General features: G+C 36.0%; 1 protein-coding gene across 1 annotated transcript in view; it reads left to right on the forward strand.

Moving 5' to 3' along the window:
- LOC139118370 (acyl-coenzyme A thioesterase 9, mitochondrial-like) overlaps positions 1–20,873 on the forward strand; it is a 68,068-nt gene extending 47,195 nt beyond the window's left edge. Inside the window, 1 exon segment of the mRNA XM_070681665.1 lies at positions 20,169–20,873. Within this exon segment, the coding sequence (XP_070537766.1) occupies positions 20,169–20,233 (65 nt within the window). The 3' untranslated portion in view covers positions 20,234–20,873.

Consider the following 20,873-nt stretch of genomic DNA (forward strand, 5'->3'; position numbering starts at 1 on the left):
CGACTTGGTGCCGAAACGTCCAGAAACCGTCTGGATAAGCTGCCATAACTCTAACTTTTGGGTTGCCCGATGTGTTGTGACGGTTGCATGTATACCCTTCGCTGTTACGTTTCAACATTGTTCAAGTTGTTCGCTAAACTGTTTTCATTAAAAGAATGTTACATCGTACAACCCGAATATGTAGTTGTAGGTTTATTCAACGGCACATTGCATTTTGCTGTCGGTTTTTTCATCAATTGAGTGCGGAAGTGAAATTACGCACTCAAATCCAGCCATTACGCAATTTTAGCGGACTAATGCGTATGCCGTACGCGAGGAGAAAAAGGTCACCGCGAACACTGATGCTGATGAGTTGTAAATAGGATGACAGTAATAAACTGTAAACACGTGCTGATGAGTTGTAAATAGGATGACAGTAATAAACTGTAAACACATGCTGGTGAGTTGTAAATAGGATGACATAATAAACTGTAAACACGTGCTGATGAGTTGTAAATAGGATGACAGTAATAAACTGTAAACACATGCTGGTGAGTTGTAAACATGAATACAGTAATAAACTGTAAACACATGCTGGTGAGTTGTAAATAGGATGACAGTAATAAACTGTAAACACATGCTGGTGAGTTGTAAATAGGATGACAGTAATAAACTGTAAACACATGCTGGTGAGTTGTAAACATGAATACAGTAATAAACTGTAAACACGTGCTGATGAGTTGTAAATAGGATGACAGTAATAAACTGTAAACACATGCTGGTGAGTTGTAAACATGAATACAGTAATAAACTGTAAACACGTGCTGATGAGTTGTAAATAGGATGACAGTAATAAACTGTAAACACGTGCTGGTGAGTTGTAAATAGGATGACAGTAATAAACTGTAAACACGTGCTGATGAGTTGTAAATAGGATGACAGTAATAAACTGTAAACACGTGCTGGTGAGTTGTAAATAGGATGACAGTAATAAACTGTAAACACTTGCTGGTGAGTTGTAAATAGGATGACAGTAATAACTGTAAACACATGCTGGTGAGTTGTAAATAGGATGACATAATAAACTGTAAACACGTGCTGATGAGTTGTAAATAGGATGACAGTAATAAACTGTAAACACATGCTGGTGAGTTGTAAATAGGATGACATAATAAACTGTAAACACGTGCTGATGAGTTGTAAATAGGATGACAGTAATAAACTGTAAACACATGCTGGTGACTTGTAAATAGGATGACAGTAATAAACTGTAAACACATGCTGGTGAGTTGTAAATAGGATGACAGTAATAAACTGTAAACACATGCTGGTGAGTTGTAAATAGGATGACATAATAACTGTAAACACGTGCTGATGAGTTGTAAACATGAATACAGTAATAAACTGTAAACACATGCTGGTGAGTTGTAAATAGGATGACATAATAAACTGTAAACACGTGCTGATGAGTTGTAAATAGGATGACTTAATAAACTGTAAACACATGCTGGTGAGTTGTGAACATGAATACAGTAACAAACTGTAAACACATGCTGGTGAGTTGTAAATAGGATGACAGTAATAAACTGTAAACACATGCTGGTGAGTTGTAAATAGGATGACAGTAATAAACTGTAAACACATGCTGGTGAGTTGTAAATAGGATGACAGTAATAAACTGTAAACACGTGCTGGTGAGTTGTAAATAGGATGACAGTAATAAACTGTAAACACATGCTGGTGAGTTGTAAATAGGATGACAGTAATAAACTGTAAACACATGCTGGTGAGTTGTAAATAGGATGACATAATAAACTGTAAACACGTGCTGATGAGTTGTAAATAGGATGACAGTAATAAACTGTAAACACATGCTGGTGAGTTGTAAATAGGATGACATAATAAACTGTAAACACGTGCTGATGAATTGTAAATAGGATGACAGTAATAAACTGTAAACACGTGCTGGTGACTTGTAAATAGGATGACAGTAATAAACTGTAAACACATGCTGGTGAGTTGTAAATAGGATGACAGTAATAAACTGTAAACACATGCTGGTGAGTTGTAAATAGGATGACAGTAATAAACTGTAAACACATGCTGGTGAGTTGTAAATAGGATGACAAAATAAACTGTAAACACATGCTGGTGAGTTGTAAATAGGATGACATAATAAACTGTAAACACGTGCTGATGAGTTGTAAATAGGATGACAGTAATAAACTGTAAACACATGCTGGTGAGTTGTAAACATGAATACAGTAATAAACTGTAAACACGTGCTGATGAGTTGTAATAGGATGACAGTAATACACTGTAAACACGTGCTGATGAGTTGTAAATAGGATGACAGTAATAAACTGTAAACACATGCTGGTGAGTTGTAAATAGGATGACAGTAATAAACTGTAAACACGTGCTGGTGAGTTGTAAACATGAATACAGTAATAAACTGTAAACATGTGCTGATGAGTTGTAAATAGGATGACAGTAATAAACTGTAACACATGCTGGTTAGTTGTAAACATGATATACAGTAATAAACTGTAAACACGTGCTGATAAGTTGTAAATAGGATGACAGTAATAAACTGTAAACACGTGCTGATGAGTTGTAAATAGGATGACAGTAATAAACTGTAAACACGTGCTGGTGAGTTGTAAATAGGATGACATAATAAACTGTAAACACGTGCTGATGAGTTGTAAATAGGATGACAGTAATAAACTGTAAACACATGCTGGTGAGTTGTAAATAGGATGACAGTAATAAACTGTAAACACATGCTGGTGAGTTGTAAATAGGATGACAGTAATAAACTGTAAACACATGCTGGTGAGTTGTAAATAGGATGACAGTAATAAACTATAAACACATGCTGGTGAGTTGTAAACATGAATACAGTAATAAACTGTAAACACGTGCTGATGAGTTGTAAATAGGATGACAGTAATAAACTGTAAACACATGCTGGTGAGTTGTAAACATGAATACAGTAATAAACTGTAAACACGTGCTGATGAGTTGTAAATAGGATGACAGTAATAAACTGTAAACACGTGCTGGTGAGTTGTAAATAGGATGACAGTAATAAACTGTAAACACGTGCTGATGAGTTGTAAATAGGATGACAGTAATAAACTGTAAACACGTGCTGGTGAGTTGTAAATAGGATGACAGTAATAAACTGTAAACACGTGCTGGTGAGTTGTAAATAGGATGACAGTAATAAACTGTAAACACGTGCTGGTGACTTGTAAATAGGATGACAGTAATAAACTGTAAACACGTGCTGGTGAGTTGTAAATAGGATGACAGTAATAAACTGTAAACACGTGCTGATGAGTTGTAAATAGGATGACAGTGATAAACTGTAAACACGTGCTGATGAGTTGTAAATCGGATGACATATTAAACTGTAAACACGTGCTGATGAGTTGTAAATAGGATGACAGTAATAAACTGTATACACGTGCTGATGAGTTGTAAACATGAATACAGTAACAAACTGTAAACACATGCTGGTGAGTTGTAAATAGGATGACAGTAATAAACTGTAAACACATGCTGGTGAGTTGTAAATAGGATGACAGTAATAAACTGTAAACACATGCTGGTGAGTTGTAAATAGGATGACAGTAATAAACTGTAAACACGTGCTGGTGAGTTGTAAATAGGATGACAGTAATAAACTGTAAACACATGCTGGTGAGTTGTAAATAGGATGACATATAAACTGTAAACACGTGCTGATGAGTTGTAAATAGGATGACAGTAATAAACTGTAAACACATGCTGGTGAGTTGTGAACATGAATACAGTAACAAACTGTAAACAAATGCTGGTGAGTTGTAAATAGGATGACAGTAATAAACTGTAAACACAAGCTGGTGAGTTGTAAATAGGATGACAGTAATAACTGTAAACACATGCTGGTGAGTTGTAAATAGGATGACAGTAATAAACTGTAAACACATGCTGGTGAGTTGTAAACATGATACAGTAATAAACTGTAAACACGTGCTGATGAGTTGTAAATAGGATGACAGTAATAAACGTAAACACATGCTGGTGAGTTGTAAACATGAATACAGTAATAAACTGTAAACACGTGCTGATGAGTTGTAAATAGGATGACAGTAATAAACTGTAAACACGTGCTGGTGAGTTGTAAATAGGATGACAGTAATAAACTGTAAACACGTGCTGTGAGTTGTAAATAGGATGACAGTAATAAACTGTAAACACATGCTGGTGAGTTGTAAATAGGATGACAGTAATAAACTGTAAACACATGCTGGTGAGTTGTAAATAGGATGACAGTAATAAACTGTAAACACATGCTGGTGAGTTGTAAATAGGATGACAGTAATAAACTGTAAACACATGCTGGTGAGTTGTAAATAGGATGACAGTAATAAACTGTAAACACATGCTGGTGAGTTGTAAATAGGATGACAGTAATAAACTGTAAACACATGCTGGTGAGTTGTAAATAGGATGACAGTAATAAACTGTAAACACATGCTGGTGAGTTGTAAATAGGATGACATAATAAACTGTAAACACAGTGCTGATGAGTTGTAAATAGGATGACAGTAATAAACTGTAAACACATGCTGGTGAGTTGTAACATGAATACAGTAATAAACTGTAAACACATGCTGGTGAGTTGTAAATAGGATGACATAATAAACTGTAAACACGTGCTGATGAGTTGTAAATAGGATGACAGTAATAAACTGTAAACACATGCTGGTGAGTTGTAAATAGGATGATATAATGAACTGTAAACACGTGCTGATGAGTTGTAAATAGGATGACAGTAATAAACTGTAAACACGTGCTGGTGACTTGTAAATAGGATGACATAATAAACTGTAAACACATGCTGGTGAGTTGTAAATAGGATGACAGTAATAAACTGTAAACACATGCTGGTGAGTTGTAAATAGGATGACAGTAATAAACTGTAAACACATGCTGGTGAGTTGTAAATAGGATGACATAATAACTGTAAACACGTGCTGATGAGTTGTAAATAGGATGACAGTAATAAACTGTAAACACATGCTGGTGAGTTGTAAATAGGATGACAGTAATAAACTGTAAACACATGCTGGTGAGTTGTAATAGGATGACAGTAATAAACTGTAAACACATGCTGGTGAGTTGTAAATAGGATGACAGTAATAAACTATAAACACATGCTGGTGAGTTGTAAACATGAATACAGTAATAAACTGTAAACACGTGCTGATGAGTTGTAAATAGGATGACAGTAATAAACTGTAAACACATGCTGGTGAGTTGTAACATGAATACAGTAATAAACTGTAAACACGTGCTGATGAGTTGTAAATAGGATGACAGTAATAAACTGTAAACACGTGCTGGTGAGTTGTAATAGGATGACAGTAATAAACTGTAAACACGTGCTGATGAGTTGTAAATAGGATGACAGTAATAAACTGTAAACACGTGCTGGTGAGTTGTAAACATGAATACAGTAATAAACTGTAAACACGTGCTGGTGACTTGTAAATAGGATGACAGAAATAAACTGTAAACACGTGCTGGTGACTTGTAAATAGGATGACAGTAATAAACTGTAAACACGTGCTGGTGAGTTGTAAATAGGATGACATAATAAACTGTAAACACGTGCTGATGAGTTGTAAATAGGATGACAGTGATAAACTGTAAACACGTGCTGATGAGTTGTAAATCGGATGACATATTAAACTGTAAACACGTGCTGATGAGTTGTAAATAGGATGACAGTAATAAACTGTATACACGTGCTGATGAGTTGTAAACATAATACAGTAATAAACTGTAAACACATGCTGGTGAGTTGTAAATAGGATGACAGTAATAAACTGTAAACACATGCTGGTGAGTTGTAAATAGGATGACATAATAAACTGTAAACACATGCTGATGAGTTGTAAATAGGATGACAGTAATAAACTGTAAACACGTGCTGGTGAGTTGTAAATAGGATGACAGTAATAAACTGTAAACACATGCTGGTGAGTTGTAAATAGGATGACATAATAAACTGTAAACACGTGCTGATGAGTTGTAAATAGGATGACAGTAATAAACTGTAAAAACATGCTGGTGAGTTGTAAACATGAATACAGTAATAAACTGTAAACACATGCTGGTGAGTTGTAAATAGGATGACAGTAATAATCTGTAAACACAAGCTGGTGAGTTGTAAATAGGATGACAGTAATAAACTGTAAACACATGCTGGTGAGTTGTAAATAGGATGACAGTAATAAACTGTAAACACATGCTGGTGAGTTGTAAACATGAATACAGTAATAAACTGTAAACACGTGCTGATGAGTTGTAAATAGGATGACAGTATAAACTGTAAACACATGCTGGTGAGTTGTAAACATGAATACAGTAATAAACTGTAAACACGTGCTGATGAGTTGTAAATAGGATGACAGTAATAAACTGTAAACACGTGCTGGTGAGTTGTAAATAGGATGACAGTAATAAACTGTAAACACGTGCTGATGAGTTGTAAATAGGATGACAGTAATAAACTGTAACACGTGCTGGTGAGTTGTAAATAGGATGACAGTAATAAACTGTAAACACATGCTGGTGAGTTGTAAATAGGATGACAGTAATAAACTGTAAACACATGCTGGTGAGTTGTAAATAGGATGACAGTAATAAACTGTAAACACATGCTGGTGAGTTGTAAATAGGATGACAGTAATAAACTGTAAACACATGCTGGTGAGTTGTAAATAGGATGACAGTAATAAACTGTAAACACATGCTGGTGAGTTGTAAATAGGATGACAGTAATAAACTGTAAACACATGCTGGTGAGTTGTAAATAGGATGACATATAAACTGTAAACCGTGCTGATGAGTTGTAAATAGGATGACAGTAATAAACTGTAAACACATGCTGGTGAGTTGTAAACATGAATACAGTAATAAACTGTAAACACATGCTGGTGAGTTGTAAATAGGATGACATAATAAACTGTAAACACGTGCTGATGAGTTGTAAATAGGATGACAGTAATAAACTGTAAACACATGCTGGTGAGTTGTAATAGGATGATATAATGAACTGTAAACACGTGCTGATGAGTTGTAAATAGGATGACAGTAATAAACTGTAAACACGTGCTGGTGACTTGTAAATAGGATGACATAATAAACTGTAAACACATGCTGGTGAGTTGTAAATAGGATGACAGTAATAAACTGTAAACACATGCTGGTGAGTTGTAAATAGGATGACATAATAAACTGTAAACACGTGCTGATGAGTTGTAAACATGAATACAGTAATAAACTGTAAACACGTGCTGGTGAGTTGTAAATAGGATGACATAATAAACTGTAAACACGTGCTGATGAGTTGTAAATAGGATGACATAATAAACTGTAAACACATGCTGGTGAGTTGTAAACATGAATACAGTAATAAACTGTAAACACATGCTGGTGAGTTGTAAATAGGATGACAGTAATAAACTGTAAACACGTGCTGGTGAGTTGTAAATAGGATGACAGAATAAACTGTAAAACACGTGCTGATGAGTTGTAAATAGGATGACAGTAATAAACTGTAAACACGTGCTGGTGAGTTGTAAATAGGATGACAGTAATAAACTGTAAACCATGCTGGTGAGTTGTAAATAGGATGACAGTAATAAACTGTAAACACATGCTGGTGAGTTGTAAATAGGATGACATAATAAACTGTAAACACGTGCTGATGAGTTGTAAATAGGATGACAGTAATAAACTGTAAACACGTGCTGGTGACTTGTAATAGGATGACAGTAATAAACTGTAAACACATGCTGGTGAGTTGTAAATAGGATGACAGTAATAAACTGTAAACACATGCTGGTGAGTTGTAAATAGGATGACATAATAAACTGTAAACACGTGCTGATGAGTTGTAAATAGGATGACAGTAATAAACTGTAAACACATGCTGGTGAGTTGTAAATAGGATGACATAATAAACTGTAAACACGTGCTGGATGAATTGTAAATAGGATGACAGTAATAAACTGTAAACACGTGCTGGTGACTTGTAAATAGGATGACAGTAATAAACTGTAAACACATGCTGGTGAGTTGTAAATAGGATGACAGTAATAAACTGTAAACACATGCTGGTGAGTTGTAAATAGGATGACAGTAATAAACTGTAAACACATGCTGGTGAGTTGTAAATAGGATGACAAAATAAACTGTAAACACATGCTGGTGAGTTGTAAATAGGATGACATAATAAACTGTAAACACGTGCTGATGAGTTGTAAATAGGATGACAGTAATAAACTGTAAACACATGCTGGTGAGTTGTAAACATGAATACAGTAATAAACTGTAAACACGTGCTGATGAGTTGTAAATAGGATGACAGTAATAAACTGTAAACACGTGCTGATGAGTTGTAAATAGGATGACAGTAATAAACTGTAAACACATGCTGGTGAGTTGTAAATAGGATGACAGTAATAAACTGTAAACACGTGCTGGTGAGTTGTAAACATGAATACAGTAATAAACTGTAAACATGTGCTGATGAGTTGTAAATAGGATGACAGTAATAAACTGTAAACACATGCTGGTTAGTTGTAAACATGAATACAGTAATAAACTGTAAACACGTGCTGATAAGTTGTAAATAGGATGACAGTAATAAACTGTAAACACGTGCTGATGAGTTGTAAATAGGATGACAGTAATAAACTGTAAACACGTGCTGGTGAGTTGTAAATAGGATGACAGTAATAAACTGTAAACACATACTGGTGAGTTGTAAATAGGATGACAGTAATAAACTGTAAACACATGCTGGTGAGTTGTAAATAGGATGACATAATAAACTGTAAACACGTGCTGATGAGTTGTAAATAGGATGACAGTAATAAACTGTAAACACATGCTGGTGAGTTGTAAATAGGATGACAGTAATAAACTGTAAACACATGCTGGTGAGTTGTAAATAGGATGACAGTAATAAACTGTAAACACATGCTGGTGAGTTGTAAATAGGATGACAGTAATAAACTGTAAACACATGCTGGTGAGTTGTAAACATGAATACAGTAATAAACTGTAAACACGTGCTGATGAGTTGTAAATAGGATGACAGTAATAAACTGTAAACACATGCTGGTGAGTTGTAAACATGAATACAGTAATAAACTGTAAACACGTGCTGATGAGTTGTAAATAGGATGACAGTAATAAACTGTAAACACGTGCTGGTGAGTTGTAAATAGGATGACAGTTAAACTGTAAACACGTGCTGATGAGTTGTAAATAGGATGACAGTAATAAACTGTAAACACGTGCTGGTGAGTTGTAAACATGAATACAGTAATAAACTGTAAACACGTGCTGGTGACTTGTAAATAGGATGACAGAAATAAACTGTAAACACGTGCTGGTGACTTGTAAATAGGATGACAGTAATAAACTGTAAACACGTGCTGGTGAGTTGTAAATAGGATGACATAATAAACTGTAAACACGTGCTGATGAGTTGTAAATAGGATGACAGTGATAAACTGTAAACACGTGCTGATGAGTTGTAAATCGGATGACATATTAAACTGTAAACACGTGCTGATGAGTTGTAAATAGGATGACAGTAATAAACTGTATACACGTGCTGATGAGTTGTAAACATGAATACAGTAATAAACTGTAAACACATGCTGGTGAGTTTGTTACGTGCAGAGAAAACGAACAAAAGGGTGAACTCAGCAGTTAACGTTTAAACAAAATTTATTACGAAAATAAAACTAATTGCTAAGTTAGGATAGAGTACAAGCTTTAAAAGTGTACAGACTACTTATCTCAGCTGGGACGGCAAAGCTCCAGTCTCAGAGTTGTAACAGTCAGTCGAATGAATGAACAGTCCTTTGGCTTGCAGGCTTGAAGCTGCACAAAGTCCACAGTATAAATCCAGCGTTGACAGTGAAGGTCTTGAAAAGTCTTGAGAATGCTACTGCTGGAGTTTAGTAACACACAAGAGACACGATCCCAAAAGTCTGACTGGAAGCTGAGCACGTCCCTTTTATAAAGGCATATGAGAACAATCTAGAACTTTTATTGACATGCTAATTACTGTTCTAAAATTATCTCCCTTACACAACTAATCAACTTTCCAGAACATTCCAAACATGACTAATTGAATTCAAGGTTGTAGGTCATCAGGGGCAGTGACCTTGAGAATGTTCTAGACTAATTGAACTCAGGTCATGATGAGTGTGGGGGAAATGACCTACATAACACACCCCCTCTTCAAAAAAAGAAAATTTTTCAAAGAAAATCTTTCTTTTACAAATGTAATCTTGAAAAGGATTTAAGTACTCAAATTTTGTTTTACTCTAAAGTAAAGTTTCTTGAAAGTGAACAACAATAAAATTTCTTGAAAGTGAACAACAATAAACTCTAAATACGAGAGAGACAGTCTGCAATTAAATTGTCTCTGCCTTTGATATGTCTAATGTCAAGATTAAACTCCTGTAACATTAAACTCCATCTTAGCAATCTCTGATTTTGCCTTTAAATTTCTGCAGAAAAAAAAGAGGGTTGTGATCAATATAAACCACTATTGGCTGATTTGAAGAAGTAACATAAACTTCAAAATGCTGTAAAGCTAATATCAAAGATAAACACTCTTTTTCGATTGTAGAGTAGTTTCTCTGGGATTTGTTAAATTTGCGTGAAAAATAGCAAACAGGATGATCTATACCATGACTATCCTCTTGCAATAAAACAGCACCAGCAGCCGTATCACTAGCATCTACAGCTAATTTGAATGGCAAATGAAATCTGGTGCAGACAACACTGGGGCACTTTGCAGTATGGCTTTAAGTGTATCAAATGCCTGTTGGCATTGCTCTGACCAAACAAACTTTACTTTCTTTTTAAGTAAGTTAGTCAAAGGCTCAGTAATTGTGGAGAAATTTGGACAGAATTTTCTGTAGTAACCAGCCATACCGAGAAAGCGCATCAGTTGTCGTTTGCAGTTTGGTATGGGAAAACTTGAAATGGCACTGATTTTGGCATCAACAGGTTTTACCTCACCCTGTCCTACAGTATGTCCAAGGTAAGTCACCCTCGCCCAACCAAACTCAGATTTGGCAAGGTTGACAGTCAACATTGCTTTGCTCAGTCTCTCAAAGAACTTCCGCATGAGCTTGATGTGTTCCTCCCAGGTGTCACTATACAGGACGACGTCGTCAACGTAGGCTGCACACCCGTCTAGCCCGGATATGACGTCGTTGATCATCCGTTGGAACGTTGCCGGAGAGTTCTTCATTCCGAATGGCATCACCTTGTACTGGAACAATCCGTCTGGTGTAACAAAGGCGGATATTTCACGAGCACGATCCGTCAGAGGGACTTGCCAAAATCCCTTCAGTAGGTCAAATTTGTCACATACTTGGCTTTTCCCACTCGGTCGATGCAGTCATCAATCCTCGGGATTGGGAAAGTGTCTGTCTTTGTTAAAGTGTTGACCTTCCTAAAGTCCGTGCACATACGATAACTGTGGTCTGATTTGGGAACAAGTATGCACGGCGAACTCCAGTTACTTTTACTGGGTTCAATAAAGTCATTGTCCAGCAGGTATTTGACTTCTTCCTGATATTTCGCTTTTGTTGGATTCAGTCTGTATGGATGTTGTTTTACAGGCTTACTGTCCCCAACATCAACGTCGTGATAGATGACGTTCGTCCTCGTTGGAACATCTTGAAACAGGTGTTTATATTCGTGGAGCAGTTCTTTCACCTGTTGTTGTTGTTCTGGCTGGAGGTGTGCCAACTTTGTAGACTCCAGCTTCTCCAGATTTCTGAGTTCTGAAGCTTGACCGAGCCCAGCTTTGAGTTTAGAGTATTTTCACTCAAGTCAGTTTCAGTATCACTATCTTCATAATGGCTTGAACTGACTGCACTGACAGGCTGAGTTATAGTAGGATTATCCCTATCCAAATATGGCTTAAGCATATTTATGTGACATAGCTGTTTTTGTTTACGCCTGTCAGGTGTTATTATGATGTAATTAAATCACTCAATTTCTTATCAATTAGATATGGCCCAAAGTAACGAGCATGGAGTGGTTTGCCAGGAATTGGAAGTAGAACAAGAACTTTTTGACCTGGTTCAAACTTCCGTTTTGAGGTGCTTTTATCATATTTGGTTTTCATTGACTGCTGAGATGACTCAAGATTTTCTCTGGCTAATTCACAGCTTTAGAGAGTTTTGTACGAAAATCTGACACATATTGCAAAATATTCAGACAATCATCATCGTCTGATAGGAATTTCTCTTTAACGAGCTTGAGTGGGCCACGGACTGTATGTCCAAATACAAGCTCAAATGGGCTAAAACCAAGAGACTCTTGAATTGACTCTCTAACAGCAAAGAGCAAAAAATGAATTCCTTCATCCCACTGCTTCTCTGTGTCAAAACAGTAGGTCCTAATCATGTTTTTCAAAGTTTGATGAAATCGCTCAAGGGCACCCTGACTTTCTGGATGATAGGCGGATGACCTATACTGTTTAATGCCTAGCTGATCCATTACTTGTTGAAAAATTCCAGACATAAAGTTGGAGCCTTGATCGGACTGGACACATTTAGGGAGGCCAAATAAAGTGAAAAATTTGACTAAAGCTTTCACTATAGTCTTTGTCTTTATATTTCTCAGTGGTATGGCTTCTGGGAACCGAGTTGATGTACACATAATTGTCAACATGTACTCATTTCCTGATCTTGTTTTTGGTAGGGGCCCAACACAGTCTATTAGTATCCTAGTAAATGGTTCTTGAAATGCAGGAATTGGCTGTAAAGGGGCCTTTGGAATGGTCTGATTTGGCTTTCCTACCACTTGACATGTGTGACAAGTTTTACAGAAATGTGCTACATCCTGCCTGAGATTAGGCCAATAAAAGTGACTGAGAATTTTGTGATAAGTTTTCCTGACTCCCAAATGACCAGCCCAGGTGTTTCATGGGCCAGGCGCAATATTTTCAGCACGATAGGGCTTTGGAACCACAATTTGATGTTTTATAGCCCAATCGTCATCAACCAAAACATCTGGAGGTCTCCATTTACGCATGAGAATACCAGATTTTGTATAATAGGAAACAGAGCTATCCGAAGTTTTACCTTCATCATCTACCCTGTCAAACAAAGACAAAATATCTGGGTCTTTGTGTTGTTCTGCAATGAGATTTGATCTAGAAAATGTCTGACTTTGGTCAGCAGAAGTTTTACTGGAAGTTTCAAATCCACGAGGGATAACGGAATGATCCGTGTCAAACACCTGACTGAGAAAGGTGTCATTTAAGTCAACATCTGTGACATTATTTTTGAGAGTATTTTGATTCTCGGAAGTTTTCTTTGACATGGCTCGAGTAATAGCACATGAAGGAAATAAATCAGGTATCTCTTGTTCAATTGGCTCTGGATCCTGATCTAAACTAGGATTATCAGTCACAAGTGGATTAGTAATGACCTTGTCCCCAGCAAGGTCGTTTCCAAGAAGAAGGTGAATCCCTTCAAAAGGCAAAAAAGGCCTAATACCTAAAGTCACAGGTCAAGAAACAAAGTCCGAAGACAAATAGACATTATGGAGAGGAACAGGAATGTAGTCATTACAATCTACCCCCTTAATAAGAACTTTAGAACCTGAAAATGACTTTTCAGAAAACGGCAGGGTATCTGCCAACAAAAGAGACTGGGAAGCCCCGGTATCTCTTAAAATTTTGACAGGGGTAGCGGAAGAGAAATCACTAGAAAGTGATAAAACCATCATGAATAAATGGTTTGAAAATACCCATAATGCTATCTTGAAAAGAATTGACCTTGACCTCATTAATTGGGGATAAGAGGGGTTTAACCTCAGAAAATGTGTTGCACACATTATTAGACTCTAATTGAGTTGATGAAGAAATAAGCCGGTGGCCTTAGATCCATTTTGACCTCTCTGACCTTCACGTTTTCTTTTCAGTTTGAGACTATCTGACATTAAGTGGCCGTCTTTCTAACACTAATGACAAGAAAGTGTACCGAACTGTTTTCAGAAGGAGATTGAGACTTGGGATCTGATGATGTGGGAGTGTTACTTGAACTCTGTGAACTGTTGTCATTTGATTTCCTACTTTCCTTTGAGAAATTCTTGGATGAAAAGGAGGAGTTAAATTTACCTGCATTGTTTCTGTATGAAAAGGACTGGGATGGTTTGCTGAGAAATGAAGATTTGTGGGTCAATGAATAATCATCGGCCAAACGTGCAGCAACCTCTAATGTATCTGCCTTTTGTTCATTGATAAACGTCTTGATGTCACTCCGGATGCACCTTTTAAATTCCTCAATCAAAACAAGTTGTCGTAATTTGTCATAATTCTGACTGACCTTTTCAGAAGAACACCAACGATCAAACAGTTGTTCTTTTGTTCGAGCAAATTCAACATAAGTTTGATCCTTCACCTTCTCACAATCCCTAAATTTCTGACGGTAAGCTTCAGGCACCAACTCATAGCCCTTGAGAATTAATTCCTTCACAGAATCATAATCTGAAGCCTGCTCTACTGACAACTGAATGTAAATTTCTCTGGCTTTACCCACCAAAGCACTCTGCAAAAGCATAGACCAGGACTCCTTAGGCCAATTCAGACTCTGAGCAATTTTCTCAAAATGAAGGAAATATTTATCAACATCCTTTTCTTGGAAAGGGGGAACTAACCTGAAATGCTTAGTGATGTCAAACTTGTCTGAAGGGAAGATATTTTCCTGACTGTCCAAGCTCTAAACGTCTCATTTCTAACTGTAGTCGATGTTCTTCCAATTCTCTCTCCTTTTCTCTCTGTCTTTCTTCCATTTGTAATTCTTTCTCTCTCATTTGTAATTCTAGTTTCTTGATCTCCAAATTTGTCTGCATTTCTAATTCTAATTTTCTGAGTTCAGAGGTAGACTCGGGCTCATAATCTTTCAGGGTGGATTCCTCAAATTGGCCTAAATCAACTAGATGTTTGGCAATACGGTACTGTATTTCCCTCTTGCGCATAGATCTTTTGACTTCTACTTTAAGGAAATTGGCCAGTGTTATGAGGTTGTCTTTTCTGAGGGAATTAAATGTGTCCTGATCAAGGTCATCCATAAATTCGTCTGGCTTGAATTCCGCCATGATTGAATTTTGCTGAGTTCACAGTATACAGTAGTTTTGAAAAGGCAGACAAAATGTGTGTCAAACGGCTCAAAATATTCGATCCCGGACAAGCCCCCAATTTGTTACGTGCAGAGAAAACGAACAAAAGGGTGAACTCAGCAGTTAACGTTTAAAACAAAATTTATTACGAAAATAAAACTAATTGCTAAGTTAGGGATAGAGTACAAGCTTTAAAAGTGTACAGACTACTTATCTCAGCTGGGACGGCAAAGCTCCAGTCTCAGAGTTGTAACAGTCATCGAATGAATGAACAGTCCTTTGGCTTGCAGGCTTGAAGCTGCACAAAGTCCACAGTATAAATCCAGCGTTGACAGTGAAGGTCTTGAAAAGTCTTGAGAATGACTACTGCTGGAGTTTAGTAACACACAAGAGACACGATCCCAAAAGTCTGACTGGAAGCTGAGCACGTCCCTTTTATAAAGGCATATGAGAACAATCTAGAACTTTTATTGACATGCTAATTACTGTTCTAAAATTATCTCCCTTACACAACTAATCAACTTTCCAGAACATTCCAAACATGACTAATTGAATTCAAGTTGTTAGGTCATCAGGGGCAGTGACCTTGAGAATGTTCTAGACTAATTGAACTCAGGTCATGATGAGTGTGGGGGAAATGACCTACATAACAAGTTGTAAATAGGATGACAGTAATAAACTGTAAACACATGCTGGTGAGTTGTAATAGGATGACATAATAAACTGTAAACACGTGCTGATGAGTTGTAAATAGGATGACAGTAATAAACTGTAAACACATGCTGGTGAGTTGTAAACATGAATACAGTAATAAACTGTAAACACATGCTGGTGAGTTGTAAATAGGATGACAGTAATAAACTGTAAACACAAGCTGGTGAGTTGTAAATAGGATGACAGTAATAAACTGTAAACACATGCTGGTGAGTTGTAAATAGGATGACAGTAATAAACTGTAAACACATGCTGGTGAGTTGTAAACATGAATACAGTAATAAACTGTAAACACGTGCTGATGAGTTGTAAATAGGATGACAGTAATAAACTGTAAACACATGCTGGTGAGTTGTAAACATGAATACAGTAATAAACTGTAAACACGTGCTGATGAGTTGTAAATAGGATGACAGTAATAAACTGTAAACACGTGCTGGTGAGTTGTAAATAGGATGACAGTAAAAACTGTAAACACGTGCTGATGAGTTGTAAATAGGATGACAGTAATAAACTGTAAACACGTGCTGGTGAGTTGTAAATAGGATGACAGTAATAAACTGTAAACACATGCTGGTGAGTTGTAAATAGGATGACAGTAATAAACTGTAAACACATGCTGGTGAGTTGTAAATAGGATGACAGTAATAAACTGTAAACACATGCTGGTGAGTTGTAAATAGGATGACAGTAATAAACTGTAAACACATGCTGGTGAGTTGTAAATAGGATGACAGTAATAAACTGTAAACACATGCTGGTGAGTTGTAAATAGGATGACAGTAATAAACTGTAAACACATGCTGGTGAGTTGTAAATAGGATGACAGTAATAAACTGTAAACACATGCTGGTGAGTTGTAAATAGGATGACAGTAATAAACTGTAAACACATGCTGGTGAGTTGTGAACATGAATACAGTAACAAACTGTAAACACATGCTGGTGAGTTGTAAATAGGATGACATAATAAACTGTAAACACGTGCTGATGAGTTGTAAATAGGATGACAGTAATAAACTGTAAACACATGCTGGTGAGTTGTAAATAGGATGATATAATGAACTGTAAACACGTGCTGATGAGTTGTAAATAGGATGACAGTAATAACTGTAAACACGTGCTGGTGACTTGTAAATAGGATGACATAATAAACTGTAAACACATGCTGGTGAGTTGTAAATAGGATGACAGTAATAAACTGTAACAACATGCTGGTGAGTTGTAAATAGGATGACATAATAAACTGTAAACACGTGCTGATGAGTTGTAAACATGAATACAGTAATAAACTGTAAACACGTGCTGGTGAGTTGTAAATAGGATGACATAATAAACTGTAAACACGTGCTGATGAGTTGTAAATAGGATGACATAATAAACTGTAAACACATGCTGGTGAGTTGTAAACATGAATACAGTAATAAACTGTAAACACATGCTGGTGAGTTGTAAATAGGATGACAGTAATAAACTGTAAACACGTGCTGGTGAGTTGTAATAGGATGACAGTAATAAACTGTAAACACGTGCTGATGAGTTGTAAATAGGATGACAGTAATAAACTGTAAACACGTGCTGGTGAGTTGTAAATAGGATGACAGTAATAAACTGTAAACACATGCTGGTGAGTTGTAAATAGGATGACAGTAATAAACTGTAAACACATGCTGGTGAGTTGTAAATAGGATGACATAATAAACTGTAAACACGTGCTGATGAGTTGTAAATAGGATGACAGTAATAACTGTAAACACATGCTGGTGAGTTGTAAATAGGATGACATAATAAACTGTAAACACGTGCTGATGAGTTGTAAATAGGATGACAGTAATAAACTGTAAACACGTGCGTGACTTGTAAATAGGATGACAGTAATAAACTGTAAACACATGCTGGTGAGTTGTAAATAGGATGACAGTAATAAACTGTAAACACATGCTGGTGAGTTGTAAATAGGATGACAGTAATAAACTGTAAACACATGCTGGTGAGTTGTAAATAGGATGACAGTAATAAACTGTAAACACGTGCTGATGAGTTGTAAATAGGATGACAGTAATAAACTGTAAACACATGCTGTGTGTTGTAAACATGAATACAGTAATAAACTGTAAACACGTGCTGGTGACTTGTAAATAGGATGACAGTAATAAACTGTAAACACGTGCTGATGAGTTGTAAATAGGATGACAGTAATAAACTGTAAACACATGCTGGTGAGTTGTAATAGGATGACAGTAATAAACTGTAAACACCGTGCTGGTGAGTTGTAAACATGAATACAGTAATAAACTGTAAACACGTGCTGATGAGTTGTAAATAGGATGACAGTAATAAACTGTAAACACATGCTGGTGAGTTGTAAACATGAATACAGTAATAAACTGTAAACACGTGCTGATGAGTTGTAAATAGGATGACAGTAATAAACTGTAAACACGTGCTGGTGAGTTGTAAATAGGATGACAGTATAAACTGTAAACACGTGCTGATGAGTTGTAAATAGGATGACAGTAATAAACTGTAAACACGTGCTGGTGAGTTGTAAATAGGATGACAGTAATAAACTGTAAACACATGCTGGTGAGTTGTAAATAGGATGACAGTAATAAACTGTAAACACATGCTGGTGAGTTGTAAATAGGATGACATAATAAACTGTAAACACGTGCTGATGAGTTGTAAATAGGATGACAGTAATAAACTGTAAACACATGCTGGTGAGTTGTAAATAGGATGACATAATAAACTGTAAACACGTGCTGATGAGTTGTAAATAGGATGACAGTAATAAACTGTAAACACGTGCTGGTGACTTGTAAATAGGATGACAGTAATAAACTGTAAACACATGCTGGTGAGTTGTAAATAGGATGACAGTAATAAACTGTAAACACATGCTGGTGAGTTGTAAATAGGATGACATAATAAACTGTAAACACGTGCTGATGAGTTGTAAATAGGATGGCAGTAATAAACTGTAAACACTTGCTGGTGAGTTGTAAACATGAATACAGTAATAAACTGTAAACACGTGCTGGTGAGTTGTAAATAGGATGACAGTAATAAACTGTAAACACGTGCTGGTGAGTTGTAAATAGGATGACATAATAAACTGTAAACACGTGCTGATGAGTTGTAAATAGGATGACATAATAAACTGTAAACACATGCTGATGAGTTGTAAACATGAATACAGTAATAAACTGTAAACACGTGGTGGTGAGTTGTAAATAGGATGACATAATAAACTGTAAACACGTGCTGATGAGTTGTAAATAGGATGACAGTAATAAACTGTAAACACGTGCTGGTGAGTTGTAAACATGAATACAGTAATAAACTGTAAACACGTGCTGGTGAGTTGTAAATAGGATGACAGTAATAAACTGTAAACACGTGCTGGTGAGTTGTAAATAGGATGACAGTAATAAACTGTAAACACGTGCTGATGAGTTGTAAATAGGATGACAGTAATAAACTGTAAACACGTGCTGGTGAGTTGTAAATAGGATGACAGTAATAAACTGTAAACACATGCTGGAGAGTTGTAAATAGGATGACAGTAATAAACTGTAAACACATGCTGGTGAGTTGTAAATAGGATGACATAATAAACTGTAAACACGTGCTGATGAGTTGTAAATAGGATGACAGTAATAAACTGTAAACACATGCTGGTGAGTTGTAAATAGGATGACATAATAACTGTAAACACGTGCTGATGAGTTGTAAATAGGATGACAGTAATAAACTGTAAACACGTGCTGGTGAGTTGTAAATAGGATGACAGTAATAAACTGTAAACACATGCTGGTGAGTTGTAAATAGGATGACAGTAATAAACTGTAAACACGTGCTGGTGAGTTGTAAATAGGATGACAGTAATAAACTGTAAACACGTGCTGATGAGTTGTAAATAGGATGACATAATAAACTGTAAACACATGCTGGTGAGTTGTAAACATGAATACAGTAAAAACTCTAAATACATGCTAATGTTGCAAGTTGTAAAGAGTAAACCTTTGAACACAGTACTGCCAGGTTACAACTTACATATTGAATTTATAACTTTACATGATGTAAGTTCAAGATTTACTGAAGAACATTAATGATTTTGTTTTCACAAAAATCATTGAAAACTGCAACAGCTGTGTCTCCCAGTGCACAACTTCTGAAGGTATAGAATTGTCACTCACTTTGACTGACCACCACAAAATATGGATTATTTTTCAGAGGCAATGTTGTACTTAGATGGGAAGAGACATCTCAGAGAAGCTAGAGAACACAGGATATCATGAAGATATTGATAGGAAAATGTCAAAACAACTGTAAAGTGAATAGAACAAATAATCACCACTTTACCTCACAAAAATCAGCTGTTTCAATGAGGGAAATCAAATTCATCTGTTTCAATGAGGAAATCTACACAAACCTCTTTGGTACATGAATTTTCATCAGCTATTTGTTGAATGAATCTATTGAATGATGTAAGCATTGTGTGAGAAAGTTCAGTTTTCGAGAGTCTCTGTACAGTTTTTACCTCTCTGCACAGATTATCATGTAATATTTTATTACACATTTTTGCATTAGGTTTTTATTAAAAATGAATGTGCAGCAAGTTGCATGATAATTCACAACATGTTCATATTTGTAATTTTCTTGGTCTGTAATCAAATGTTGACATAGTTCATCATATGTTATCTGTTGCTTAAATGTAAAATAAAATATTTCCCATTATGCTGTGAGACATACAGTTTGGTTGTCATACTTTGTTATATGTAAAATAAAATATTTCCCATTATACTGTGAGACATACAGTTTTTTTTGTCGTACTTTGTTATATGTAAAATAAAATATTTCCCATTATGCTGTGAGACATACAGTTTTGTTGTCTTACTTTGTTATATGTAAAATAAAACATTTACCATTATGCTGTGA

The sequence above is a fragment of the Ptychodera flava genome, chromosome 19, assembly GCF_041260155.1.
Source record: "Ptychodera flava strain L36383 chromosome 19, AS_Pfla_20210202, whole genome shotgun sequence".
Lineage (NCBI taxonomy): Eukaryota > Metazoa > Hemichordata > Enteropneusta > Ptychoderidae > Ptychodera > Ptychodera flava.